The sequence below is a fragment of the Daphnia magna genome, linkage group LG3 (assembly GCF_020631705.1).
Source record: "Daphnia magna isolate NIES linkage group LG3, ASM2063170v1.1, whole genome shotgun sequence".
NCBI classification, from domain to species: Eukaryota; Metazoa; Arthropoda; class Branchiopoda; order Diplostraca; family Daphniidae; genus Daphnia; species Daphnia magna.
The window spans coordinates 318,479-330,881 of record NC_059184.1 but is presented as its reverse complement, the minus strand read 5'-3'; the positions used below and the strand labels follow the sequence as shown (position 1 = coordinate 330,881).

General features: G+C 41.2%; 5 protein-coding genes across 13 annotated transcripts; 2 read left to right on the top strand and 3 right to left on the bottom strand.

The window, feature by feature from the left end:
* Window positions 1-320: 320 nt before the first annotated feature.
* Window positions 321-2,251, bottom strand: LOC116918784 (sulfotransferase 1E1). Of its 2 annotated transcripts, none has more exons than XM_032924552.2 (7): window positions 1,702-2,251; window positions 1,520-1,616; window positions 1,295-1,451; window positions 1,102-1,228; window positions 936-1,030; window positions 692-872; window positions 321-642 (listed from the first exon to the last, which is right to left on the bottom strand). In XM_032924552.2, exons 1-7 carry the CDS (start codon window positions 2,021-2,023, stop codon window positions 506-508), a joined length of 1,116 nt encoding a protein of 371 aa, XP_032780443.2. In that variant the 5' UTR covers window positions 2,024-2,251; the 3' UTR covers window positions 321-505. The 2 variants fall into 2 exon arrangements, with proteins under 2 accessions (XP_032780443.2, XP_032780444.2); XM_032924553.2 differs by having other exon boundaries at window positions 321-621.
* Window positions 2,252-2,392: 141 nt separating this feature from the next.
* LOC116918785 (sulfotransferase 1C3) lies at window positions 2,393-4,349 on the bottom strand. Its single transcript, XM_032924554.2, is given in 8 exon segments — window positions 2,393-2,563; window positions 2,636-2,679; window positions 2,681-2,817; window positions 2,879-2,973; window positions 3,045-3,171; window positions 3,233-3,386; window positions 3,450-3,546; window positions 3,928-4,349. Coding segments are annotated over 8 exon segments (1,047 nt in total). The 5' UTR covers window positions 4,193-4,349; the 3' UTR covers window positions 2,393-2,435.
* A 273-nt stretch (window positions 4,350-4,622) lies between these two features.
* LOC116918786 (sulfotransferase family cytosolic 1B member 1) lies at window positions 4,623-6,666 on the bottom strand. Its single transcript, XM_032924556.2, is given in 8 exon segments — window positions 4,623-4,861; window positions 4,965-5,145; window positions 5,216-5,310; window positions 5,390-5,516; window positions 5,576-5,729; window positions 5,807-5,903; window positions 6,357-6,449; window positions 6,452-6,666. Coding segments are annotated over 8 exon segments (1,035 nt in total). The 5' UTR covers window positions 6,615-6,666; the 3' UTR covers window positions 4,623-4,736.
* On the top strand, window positions 4,806-12,053 carry LOC116918782 (biotin--protein ligase). Of its 8 annotated transcripts, none has more exons than XR_006644297.1 (10): window positions 4,806-4,901; window positions 8,801-8,834; window positions 8,896-9,047; window positions 9,116-9,650; window positions 9,717-10,013; window positions 10,085-10,647; window positions 10,808-10,975; window positions 11,062-11,156; window positions 11,214-11,342; window positions 11,416-12,053. XR_006644297.1 is itself a non-coding variant. In XM_045170943.1 (6 exons), coding segments are annotated over exons 1-6 (1,533 nt in total). In that variant the 5' UTR covers window positions 4,806-4,899; the 3' UTR covers window positions 10,598-10,669. The 8 variants fall into 8 exon arrangements, 1 of the variants encoding a protein (XP_045026878.1); XR_006644298.1 differs by having other exon boundaries at window positions 11,052-11,156; window positions 11,866-12,053; XR_006644296.1 differs by having other exon boundaries at window positions 11,052-11,156; window positions 11,463-12,053.
* Window positions 7,651-8,756, top strand: LOC123466365 (smad nuclear-interacting protein 1-like). Its single transcript, XM_045170948.1, has one exon. The coding sequence runs from the start codon at window positions 7,706-7,708 to the stop codon at window positions 8,666-8,668; it is 963 nt and encodes a 320-aa protein (XP_045026883.1). The 5' UTR covers window positions 7,651-7,705; the 3' UTR covers window positions 8,669-8,756.
* Window positions 12,054-12,403: the final 350 nt, after the last annotated feature.

Genomic DNA, 12,403 nt, shown 5'->3' with positions numbered 1-12,403 from the left:
TAGCGACTGGTTATTTACATGCGAAAAACGCCGAAGGCATATCTTCAATTTCATTATGGAATGTTTTCAAATTTAGTTTTTAGTTTTTCAAGTTTTAGCCCGTGAAAAAATGGCCTTTGATACACCTGGTTCACCGGTTTCGTCCAGTTTTGTGTTATTCTTAGGTACCTTTTCATTTTCTTTTTTAGAATTACGTAAACTTGATCGCCACCTATCGATTTTATTCCAAAGTTTCCAGCAATTCGCTGTTTCTTTTCAGTTTGGTCCCGAAAGTTGGAGCCTACGTAGCCCAAACATTACGTTTGATGTTGTGCAACAGGTAGTGAAAATAACTAAGTGTATTGAATCAACAGCCACTGGATCATACGTAAGTAAACAATGCCATTTGTAATAGACAGAAAGCACAAAATAAGCGGAATATCAATCGAAAAGTACAATTAGAAAATAAGGGCAGCAATGCAACACGTTTTTACCAACCTCTCGTCATCCAGTTTCAGAATGAACGTCATTCTAATTCTGTGGTGAATTTCAAATCTGTTCCAGCTAAATTTTTCTCTATCCATTGGTCGATACGATCGTTCAATTCTGCACTAAAATGATTTTTCCAGTCTCCTATTTGTCCTGTAGCAAAAGAAATATTTTCTAAACATGGGTTTGCTGCGGTATCTTTAAACTGTTGTTACAATCCTACCTTTGCGAATGAAACGGCCTTCTGGGATCATAAAACCCATTTTCTTGCTGGCTTCGAAATTGACTGCATCGTTTTTCGCAAACGTCTCGAAACGAAGATGGGCAACAAGTCTGGCCAGCTGTTCACCCGTTAGGGTTTTTCCAAGAAAAGCAGCAACACGTTCAATTTCTCCCCTCAGGTTCTGTCATTGATTACGTCCAATTAAGCACACATATGGAATGCTGGATTAAGAGAAATCTGTTACGTGATTCATGTCCTCGTAGAAAAGAAAGAGCATGTTGGGATTATGACGTTGAGCCCATGCCTCCAACGCGTGAGGGAAGAAGGGCGCGTAAAACACTAGAGTCCACCAAAAAGTATGTTACCGGTACGTTTTAACAATTCGAAATTTAGTTAGACTGTCGATATACCTTCATCCTCCATGAAATACTGAGCAAAGTCTTCTAGAGTTCCGCTATAATTCTGAAATTTGATCAGCCGGTGGTGGTAAAAGTAGGAAACGATGACGTCCTTTGGATTGCGCACCACATAGACTACCTTGAAAAATGAAGCACCTTTCTAGTTCAATATGCTGAACGTGTCAATTGACGTTGCATGCAATACCTTGCTGGTATCGAGCAACTTTGGATGAAGCAGATATAGAGGCAAATGCGTCTTGATGAGTCGAGGCGAAGGCATCGTTTCAATCGCTTTGACTGGCACCATTTTATTCAATTCCAGTGGCCCGTTTTCAGATTGTGCTGGTGTTAGATAAGGAAATCTGACCCGGTAACAAGCACGAGATGTTCTTAATTGGACACACTAGTCAGAAAGACATATAGCATATACTCTAGGAAAGGAGATCGTATCGTCAACGGCTGTTTTCCGGCTTCCTCGTCGCATTCGTTCATCACCATCCATACCAATTCCTGTGTCCATGTAGTTCCTGAACGCAATATTTAGCAATTTCCATTTCAGCTGAAATTCAATTTTATTCCCCGCCGTCCCGAAAAAAAAAAACGACATAGTACCGCATTTGGGGAAAGTAACTATCCAAACGTCATCGCTTCTGGGTTGGAAATTGAGCAGCTCGTCGGCGTGTTTGGCGTATTCTGGTGCCAAAACAAAGCCACCCGGTTGGCCTCTGGTCAGCCCTTCGGTGTAACCAGGAAAGTGCTCTTTAAATGGACTAATCAGAGTTTTTGGAATCACTTCAAACTTGATGTTGGTGGTTGCACTAGTTGCTTTCTCGTTTCCGGACGACATTTGCTGAAGTAATAAGTGTAGTTCCCGATTGCTCCAAGTTCGTTCCAAGACTAAAGGAGAACTTAAAAACCATACGATGCACCACATAGCTTATCAACGTTTGTTATTTGCAGCGAGAAGATAAGGAAGGAGGAAAACATAAAAACAAACTTGGGGTTAAAGCTTAATGGGTCATCTTGAAATAGATAAATCGTAAGCAACGAAATGAAGTGCATTACCGTACCCTTTTTCTCATTGCTGTCATAATGCAATACGGGATTTTTTTGCTATTTAAAGTCGTTCTTTTAAACCTTCACATTCTTCAGAATTGAGTTCAGAATCGACAGTTGATGAAATAGTGGCCCAGGATGAGAGCGAGAAATATAGCGTCTACCATCGAACAAACCCGCCACATTTATCTCGTTCGTTATAGCGTCTTATACTTACACTACATCTATGCGAGTCATTTGAAAATGATTTGGCACTGAATCTATACAGTATATTTGGGGATATGGAAGAGTCAATCTTGGAATTCAAGTTGTGTTACGAACTTGAGGTCTGCGCATCCGTTCAGATTTTTGTCAATCCACTCATCGATGCGCTTGTTCATCTCCGGACTGAAATGGTTTTTCCAGTCACCCGTTTTCCCTGCAAACACGTAGCCGTTAAACATTAAGTTCGTCTCTTGCTTGTTTCATTGGATGTATAGACAATGGCAACCTTTGCGTATGAAGTGGCCCTCGGTACTGAAATGACCCAAATTGCTTGGCCGGTTCCATGTTCACTGACTCGTTCTTTGCAAAGTTGTCGAAACGCAAGTGTTCCCTCAAATCCGTGAGTTGCTCTTCCGAAAGAGACTTATCGAGAAATTTGGCTATCTTTTCTATTTCTCCGCGTAAATCCTGTTTAGCGTCATTTCTTAAACTATTCGCGTGCAGGATGGAAGTCGTGAATACAAATTACCTTTTTCAAGTCTTCGTAGAAAAGAAAAAGCATGTTTGGATGATGGCGTTTGCTCCACGCATCAAGGATGTGTGGGAAAAATGGAGAGAACATTACTATAACGACAGAATATAATTAGACATTTAGTGAAAGGATAAGCTGAAAATGATAGTATAACACTTTTTACCTTCTCCATCCATAAAGTATTGCGCGAATTTCTCAACGTCTCCGTCAAAGTAGTGGAAATCAAACAGTCGGTGGTGGTAGAAAAAGGAAACTATAACGTCTTTTGGATTGCGGGCCACGTATACAACCTGAAGATAAAACATTGCACGTCTCAAATTTTAAAATAATGTTTTTCAAGCAGTTATTTACCTTGCAAGTATCCAGCAATTTTGGGTGAAGGAGGTAGAACGGAAGATGGCTCTTGATAATTCTTGGTGAAGGCATTTCCTCCATCATTTCAAGAGTTACCATCATGTTTCTGATTTCTGGTGAAGTAGCGTTGAGCGGCAACATGTACGGCAATCTTAAAATGAGTCGTCAGATGGATTACAGAGACATTCACTTATATCGCTAAAAAGAAACATACTCTAGGAACGGCGATCGAACCATTAAAGGTGCCTTTGCCCTAATTTTATCGCAGTCATTCATGATCATCCAGACCAGTTCTTGCGTCCATGTTGTCCCTTAATGAATTCACAGCAGTTAGTTATACATTGGAGACGACGGCCAACCAATAAACAAGATTATTGTTTTGCTGTAATTCGAAAATTAGCGGGCAAAAACACCCACTTGCCATGTTAGGCACGTACGTGTTTTTTAGGTTACAGGTAACAAAACAGCTGAAAATCAATGGTATGGTACCTGACGTAAACCTGCAAAAGAAGCCCTCTTTTGTACATCGATTAACGCCCATTTTTGTGCTTAAACTGTGCCTCAAAATTATCTTGAAATTATAGTTGCGATATCTAGTTATTGTTATCGTCAACTATCTGGGAGACGTGATTTGGACAAGATATTTGACGTTTCAGATAAAACAAGTCGTTGTAAAAGAAAAGGTATTTTACCACATCTGGGAAATGTTACTACCCAAACATCGTCACTTCTTGGTTGGAAACGATAGATTTTCTCTGCATGGTGTGAATACTTGTCCATCAAGAAAAAGCCACCCGGTTCGCTCGTTACAAATCCATGCTCCTCACAATTCGGGAAGTGTTCCTTAAAGTTTCCATTCAGAGATTTATCCACCCTGCGAAATTTCACATCCCATTCGGCGTGGATTTCATCTTCTTTAGCTACTCCCGTCGTCGAGAGTTCTTCGGCGTGGAACATTTTTGCATGTGGGCAGTCAAAGAGTGAAAACACAAACTGGAACGACCGGAGGGCGACGAGCTGAACAGGGACCCCGATTTCGTTCAGTGTAGTTTTACAACTAGCAGTAGAAGGAAGTAGCGGGATTCGATTGCTTGCGGGCGCTTGCGGGTAAGTTTTGTCGAAGGCACCGTTGGTTTGTCAGCACGTCACTGATGTATTTTCGGTTTCGATCCCATTTCCCAACAATCGGATTGGAAACCGATTCGTACTACTGGCTTAACAAATCGGACAAAACTCGGTTTCAATTCGGTTTGACCCACCAGATCTTTTTTAGTCTTATTTAGAGATTCGTTAAATTCCTTTTTATTCTTCTTTTATACTTGCCAGTTTTCGTCAAAATGGATAGTCGATAAAATTAGAATTCAGAATGTGACTATAGATTTACCACTCTATTTAACTAGTATATTTTGTTTGAAGAAAGAAAAAAAGTGGTGCATTGTTTTTTCTTAGAGCCCTCTAAAATGATGTGGCATCCAATCTGTATCCTGGTACCATAAAGCAGTTAATCTTGGAATTCAAGTTCTGTGACAAACTTGAGATCGGTGCCGCTCAGGTTTTTGTCAATCCACTCATCGATGCGCTTGTTCATTTCCGGACCAAAATGGTTTTTCCAATCGCCCGTTTTGCCTGCGACAACAAAAGAACAGCAGTTAGTTATGTGTTGAATGTAAGTGGCATACATAGTTTCATGGACGTTAGTAATAATTCAAGTAATTAGACTATTTAATACCCTTGCGTATAAAGTGGCCGTCCATTTTGATACCACCAAATTGCTTGGCAGCTTCCATGTTCACCGACTCGTTCTTTGCAAAGTTGTCGAAGCGCAAATGTTCTCTCAGATCCGTGAGTTGCTCTTCCGAAAGAGATTTATCGAGAAATTTGGCCACCTTTTCTATTTCTCCGCGTAAATCCTGTTTTTCACAAAAAATATTATTGATGTGCTCTGCGTAAACTGCACTGAAAATCGTGAAATGAGAATACCTTTTTCAGATCTTCGTAGAAAAGAAAAAGCATGTTTGGATGATGGCGTTTGCTCCATGCATCCAGGATGTGAGGGAAAAAGGGGGAAAACATTACTGCAAAAAAAAAAAAAAAAAAAAGATCAACCATTGAATAGTGGTACGTTAAAATGAATTGTAGTATAACACTCCATACGTTCGTCGTCCATAAAGTATTGGGCGAATGTCTCAACGTCCCCGGAAAATCCGTGAATCTCCATCAGTTGGTGATGATGGAAAAATGAAACGATAACATCTTTCGGGTTGCGGGCCACGTACACCACCTAAGCACAACTGTTGCAAGGCTAATGTTCTAGAAATGTCATGAAGGAACTATGATTACTTTGCAAGTATCCAACAATTTTGGATGAAGGAGATAAAATGGAAGATGGCTCTTGATAATTCTTGGTGAAGGCATTTCCTCTACCTTTTCAAGAGTTACCATCATTTTCGTGAGTTCTGCTGGCATGGTTCCCGGTGGCAACATATAGGGAAATCTAAAATGGGTAACAGAGATCATGAAATTGATAGCGGAAGCGTCTCGTTAAGCTATCTATTTGAACAATGAACCTACTCCAGAAATGGTGATCGAATCAATAAAGGCGCCTTCCCCCTAACTTTATCGCAGTCATTCATGATCATCCAGACCAATTCTTGCGTCCATGTTGTTCCTAAATGAATCCAAATCAGCCGGTTAAACATTCTCGACGAGTCATGGCCAACATCCCAAAGCTTCTGATTTTCTGCTGTAGTTCGAAATTGACGGGAAAAACCGCCATGTTGCCATACGAACTATATGCCTCCAAGGTTAACCTTAATAGCCTATTTAGTTATACACAACGGAATCGAGGACAGTGGTAGTCTATAAGCTGAAAGGCGCGTAAATTAAAAATGGTTTAACGTTGTTACTCAAAATAAGAATACAAATTTTGTTAAAGGGATAGGGAACAAAGCTCCCATTAACACCCCCCTTTGTCTAAAATGTCTCAAAGTCTTATTCATAAACTATTTTGACATTAGAGTTGTCGCGTCTGTTCTGACTAACAAGTACCAACTACGAACACAGGATGGCGATATATTTTTCAATCCAAAACTAGAAAAAAATATCTGGAAAATGTATTTACCACATTTAGGAAATGTTACAACCCAAACGTCGTCATTTCTTGGTTGAAAACGATAGACTTTCTCTGCATGGCGCGCGTACTCGTCCATCATAAAAAACCCCCGGGTTCGCTTCTTACAAATCCATTCACGTTTGGTAAGTGTTCTTTAAAATCTCCATTCAGAGACTTCTCCACTTTGGAAAATTCCACGTTCCATTCGGCGAGAATTTCATCTTCTTTCACTGATTTCGGCGCCGAGACTTCTTCTTCGTGTAACATCGTGCAAGTGTCCAGGCCAGAAGCCAAAGCTAGACTGAGAGAATAGAAAACAACAGGCTGAACGAAGCGACCCCGTGCGCTAGTTTAAAGATACCGTTTCAAGCCTAGCACTCTAGCTGTGCAAGGAAGTATAACAGTTATAACACGCATAAATTCTATTGCTCAACGGTTGTTTCGAAAAATACGCTCCTATTAAAGTTAAATTAGAGATAAGCTTATCTAATCTTTAAAATGTCGTACTGCAATCGTTAATATGAGCAATTTCAAAATCAATCGCTTATTCTCAATTTTTTTACTTGAAAAATCAACCTCTTATTGGAATTTGAACCCATGTAAAAGAAAAAAAATCTGTATGCTTTATGACGGAAGGAGCAAGTTTTATATATTCTATTTTCAGGTGAAAATCTTAATTTTTATTAGGACGTTAGAAGGAGGAAAGGAAACTGTTAAAAAACAAAATTGCCAGATGATTTGTTTTAGCGCTCGGCCCCGCGCCAATCGGGGAGCTTTTTAGTCGATCCGGTGCGGGGATAATCTTAATCGGGGAAGTGATTTCGGTGCTCGGTGCCTTCCCCGATTATCAATGAATAGTGATCTAAATTGTCAGTTGCCCTGCGGCCAACAAGAACAAAACGTGGCCCTAGTCACGTGATTCTCGTTGGCCTATCAGATCGCAAGGTCACTGGTAAGACTAACCCCTTATGGCTGAAGCGGTGCTATCGGTGCAGCACCGATTATAGCACCGTTCCGCACCGAAAAAAGAAATCCCCGCACCGAACTTCCTCGATTCATTTTTATCAGGGAAACTTAGCGGTGTCCCCGATTAGAATGTGATCGGGGCCGAGCCCTAATTTGTTTACAGGTGGCGATTGAAAGCCTAAATCTGGCAACGTTTTAGTTACGAAACCCAACGACACCATTTTAACGCGTTTACAAGCATTCAAGTACACGAAAGTTTGATCCTTGTCTTGTCCTTATATTAACTGAAGCGTTGGTTCCATTCAATTTCATTACTCTGGACAGTGCGTTAAAGTTGTCAGGTAACTAAAGAGAATTCGTTGTTTATTTTACCTTGTTTCATTCGACTCGCCATGGTAAAGCACAACGAAGAATCGAGGAGTCCTAAGAGGTCTCATGATAGAGGCAAGTCTCATAGACGTCGTGAACAACGTGATCCTTCCCCACCGCGAAAAACATCACGAAACGACGCGTATCACGCAAGGACTGATAGCTACGAAAGAAGCCGAAAATCAGAGAGCAGGAGACATGATTCACATTTACCACACACAGAAAGTAAATGGAGAAATGACCCTTCAATTCCAGTTAAAATAAAAAAAGAACCAATTAGTGATGATGAAAGAAGTTCAAAACACACACATCCCAAAGAAGGGCCTTCCAGGCACTATGATCAACCACCCAGAGAAGAAAGGCCGTCTAGGCCTTTTAAGCAGCCCAGACGGAAGAGCCCCCGAAGTGAAGATGCTGAAGCAGCAAACTACCAGTACGGACAACAAGTTAAAGATGAAGCTGAAGAAGAAACACCTGTTGAAAAGCAGAAACCTAATTTTGGACTATCAGGAAAATTAACCGAAGAGAAGAATGTTTTCAATGGAATTGTTGTCAAGTATAGTGAACCACCTGAAGCCAGAATTCCCAAGCGCCGATGGCGCTTTTACGTTTTCAAGGGAGAAGAGGCTTTGCCTACACTGTACCTTCACCGTCAAAGCGCCTACTTGATTGGCAGAGATCGGAAAGTTGCTGATATTCCAATCGATCATCCCTCTTGCTCGAAGCAGCATGCCGCTATCCAGTTTCGATTGGTGAACTACGACCGTCCAGATGGAACTGCAGGACGTACTGTCAGGCCATATATTATTGATTTAGAAGCAGCAAACGGTACTTTCGTGAATAATCAGAAAATTGAAGCCAAACGCTATGTAGAGCTATTTGAGAAGGACGTAGTGAAGTTTGGCTTCAGTTCCCGTGAATATGTCCTCCTTCATGAAGAAAGCAAAACCGATGCCAGTTTGGACGATATGGGAGTGGGGCAGTGACATCGATGGCCAACAGTGTTTTGTATCATAACAATTTCCTTTTCCTCCCCCTTAACGCCGCAATACACACTTTATGTTACTGCGAAAAGGTACACTATCGTGTTTTTAAGGGTTCTTTTATTTCGTTTCCAGGTATTTCCATCCTTCTGTCTGTTTCAAGTTTTTCGTAAGTTGTCAAATTAATCAGTTTACAAGAATTTCTTCGTTTTACCGCGAATTACTAATAGGTAGCTAAAATTGCCGGGGCCGTGAAATTTGTGAAAATGCTGATTTCTTCAGCCAACTGCCTAAGACCGCCTAACATTCTTATATGTGCGAAGGACAAGGAAGCTTTCCAGCATTACCGAGCACTCTTCGAGTCCATACTAGAACCCGATTGGTATGGCAGTTGTTAGTAAATTTGTATTTAGTTTTTCCCATTTTTAAAATTCTAATATTAATTGACAGCTATGCCCTTTATCAACTCGATGTGATCTCGTTCCGTTCAAAAAAAGCATGGTTGGGGAACACGAGCCTTTTAGTTCTGGCTTCCGAGTGGCCTAATGACGATTTACGCATTCCCCTGGAAGAGTATCTCGCCAAAGGTGGGCAATGTCTATCTTTACATCCTTTCTATCCAAAATGGCTTACAGGAAGCCAACTGCAAGGCTTTGTGAAGTACGCATCTGACCAAGGCATGCTAATCTCGCCTGTCGAGAAGCTTGATTTTGCTGAAGCTCTTCCGCCTATCCTAGAGCAATATTTCCGCCTTAAGTCACGAGTTTCTAATCCGGAAGGGCCTCCCAATGAATCGCAGCAAATAGTTGGCCATCTAATTGCTGAACCTTATCACCAGGAAGCTTTTTTCCGTAACTTTGGCCGGCAATCGGCTGATATGATGACACTAGAAATTAAAAAATCATTTTCCGTGAACAGTCAACAGCAGCCCGTTATCGTGCACAGAAATATAAGCTCGAGGTTCAATCATCGTGACTATTTTGATGTAAGTAATTGCAGTTTTTTTTACCTATCGTTGATTTGCTGATCGTCATCTGTCTCTGTTACGAAGACGCTGAAAACCAAAATCCTGGGTCGAACTTGCCTGTATTTCGACGTGGTTGGATCAACCCACTCAGTTCTGGAGGGAAGTGACTCATTTCCCGATGGTTTGGTTGTGGTAGCACGGCGTCAGAATCAAGGTCGAGGACGCAGTGGTAATGTTTGGATGAGTCCTGAAGGTTGCGCAATGTTCTCTTTGCGGATGCAGTTTTCCCTGCAATCGGAACTTGGACGTCATTTGTCTATCTTTCAACACATTGTAGCCCTGGCCACAGTGTTAGCGGCCAAAAAACTTCCACGCTGCCAGGTACGTGGAACAATTGGATTGAACTGTATGCGAGTAGAATTTCTTAATAACTGTTCGTATAATTTCAAAAGGATTTGCCGTTGGGAATCAAGTGGCCCAACGATATCTGCTATCGAGATGAGTCTGACGGAAAGATCATCAAAGTTGGTGGAATTCTAGTAACCACTTCAATAATGGGTTCACAAGTCACTGCAATGATTGGCTGTGGAGTGAATTTGAGCAATCAACGACCAACATTGTGCCTTAATGAGCTCATTCGCCAAGCAGGAGAAACTCGTCCGCTCTCACTAGAGCACTTTCTTGCTGCCGTCTTCAATCAATTAGAGGAGTTGGTTACTTTAATATCTTCTGGTCGACTGGATCAAGTCTTGGCGTTTTATCACCAACACTGGCTGCATGGCAACGGAACCGAGGTGACTGTCCGAACGGCTAATGATGAAATAGTACGTGCTCAGATTATGGGCATCGACGAGTTTGGTTTCCTTCGTGTACAGCCCAGTGAGGGACCAAGCATCACAGTGCACCCAGACGGCAATTCATTTGATATGCTAAGTGGATTGATAGCCCCCAAAACACAGAGATAAACCAGCCTGTCCGAAAAGCGAGTACTCATATGTAAATGAGGCTTTAGAAGGCAAGTAAAACGTTTACGTTAATTCCAGTATGATAACCGTCCAAGCAGTCATATGGCCCAGTATTATTGCCCAAGTAGTGACATCCATGACAGTGATGAAATTGTTGTCCTATGCGGCATTCCAACGGGAGTGATCCATGTATATTGTATCCGTTTTCAGATCTCCAAGTATACGTCTTTTCCGTCACTAAAAGCGGAGTATTCGTAGGCGATTGACAAAGGCTGAATATGGTCATGATGTACTGTAAAAGCAGGAGTTAACAGTGATTGGCACTACACCCTGGCAGCTTCTAGTCGTATATAGATTTTAAAAAAATGAATTATAAAGGTACACATCATTAATTGCTTCAGATCTGCAATCTTCGGATTAATTCGACGATGCCGATTAATAGGTGTCTGTTAAGTATTTTCTAGGTGAACTAAATGTGGAATCGTGTATTTTGCTTCAGCTCTTCATATCTCCATAGAAAAGGACGGTTAAGATTAAAGAAAAGACACGCGATAGAAAGGTGAAAAGCTGAAACATTAGATTTGTTCAGACTATTATTAATCCTGCAATTTTGTAGTTGAAAAATTGAATGACTGTTTCCTCAGTCATGCAGACCATGTACTTGAACGTGCTGTTAATCCGGAAAAAAAAAAAAAAATCAGAGGAATCATGTTTACTTGGAGCTGCAATTGCCATCAAATTAAAGGTAAGTCGGGATCGGAAATATCCTTGTATTACGAGCGTTTTTAAAGAGCTGAAGTGTCAACCATCATCATTAGAACATTTCAAACAACAACTTGTTGGTACTGGCACTTTTTCTATCCAGTTGCTCGAACGTAACCTCTGGATTCGCCTCTACCTGGACTTGCGGAGGTCGCACGGTTGTATGCTACAAAATCTCTTTTCCATTAGGCCAGTCGCTTAGTAACGTTGAAGAAGCCATTAGTTGAGTGGTGGTGATGGCGAAGGATACTAGTTTCAAGATGTGTCAAAAACAGAAATAACACCATTCGTTTTTCTTTGTTTGTTTTGTAATTCGTGAGAGATTTTCCTCGCATATTACTAATGGTTTCCTATCGCCTTCTTGCTAAAGAACCATCTAGATTTGCTGTCGAAAGTCCCAATTTTCGCAGCAAAACAGACTTTAAGCTGCCTCACTTTTTTTTTTTTTTTTTCAATTGCCCGTCAATTAAGCAGGATGTCCTTTTTTTTGTGGGTATGTTGTGTAGGAATGTCCTAGGAATAATGTACAAGAAACCGGATACGATGAATAGTCGCCGACAATGAAATGACTCGGATGGACAACAGTCGTTTCTATTGGCTATTCAATGTGATGCGGTAAAAAAAAAGAAACAAAAATCGTGCTCATGAAAGTACAGGAATACAGGTGTGTAGTCCAGTACAAAAGCTACGTGTAGCATTGGCGTCGTATATGTCCTTGGATTTGAACCGTTGACGTCTCGATGAAATTGCGTGAAGTTCCGGCATCGCCCTCTTTTGGGTGATTCAATTAAAACTGCGCTTCTACTATACAGAGACAACCAGTGCCCGAAGTACAACTTCTAGTGCTAGCACTCTTTCCAAGGGAAGTAGATTCAACTAAAACACTCCCTTGCCGGTTATTGGCTCGATCTGTAGCACTTTTTTTGTCGCGCGAACTCTTTGTCGAAACGTGAAACGCTGCTGTCAACCCCTTGGAGCTCCGCTAATTCCGGACAAGGATAGTACTCGTGGAATAATTCTGGTGTCAATTTGTTTAATACTTTT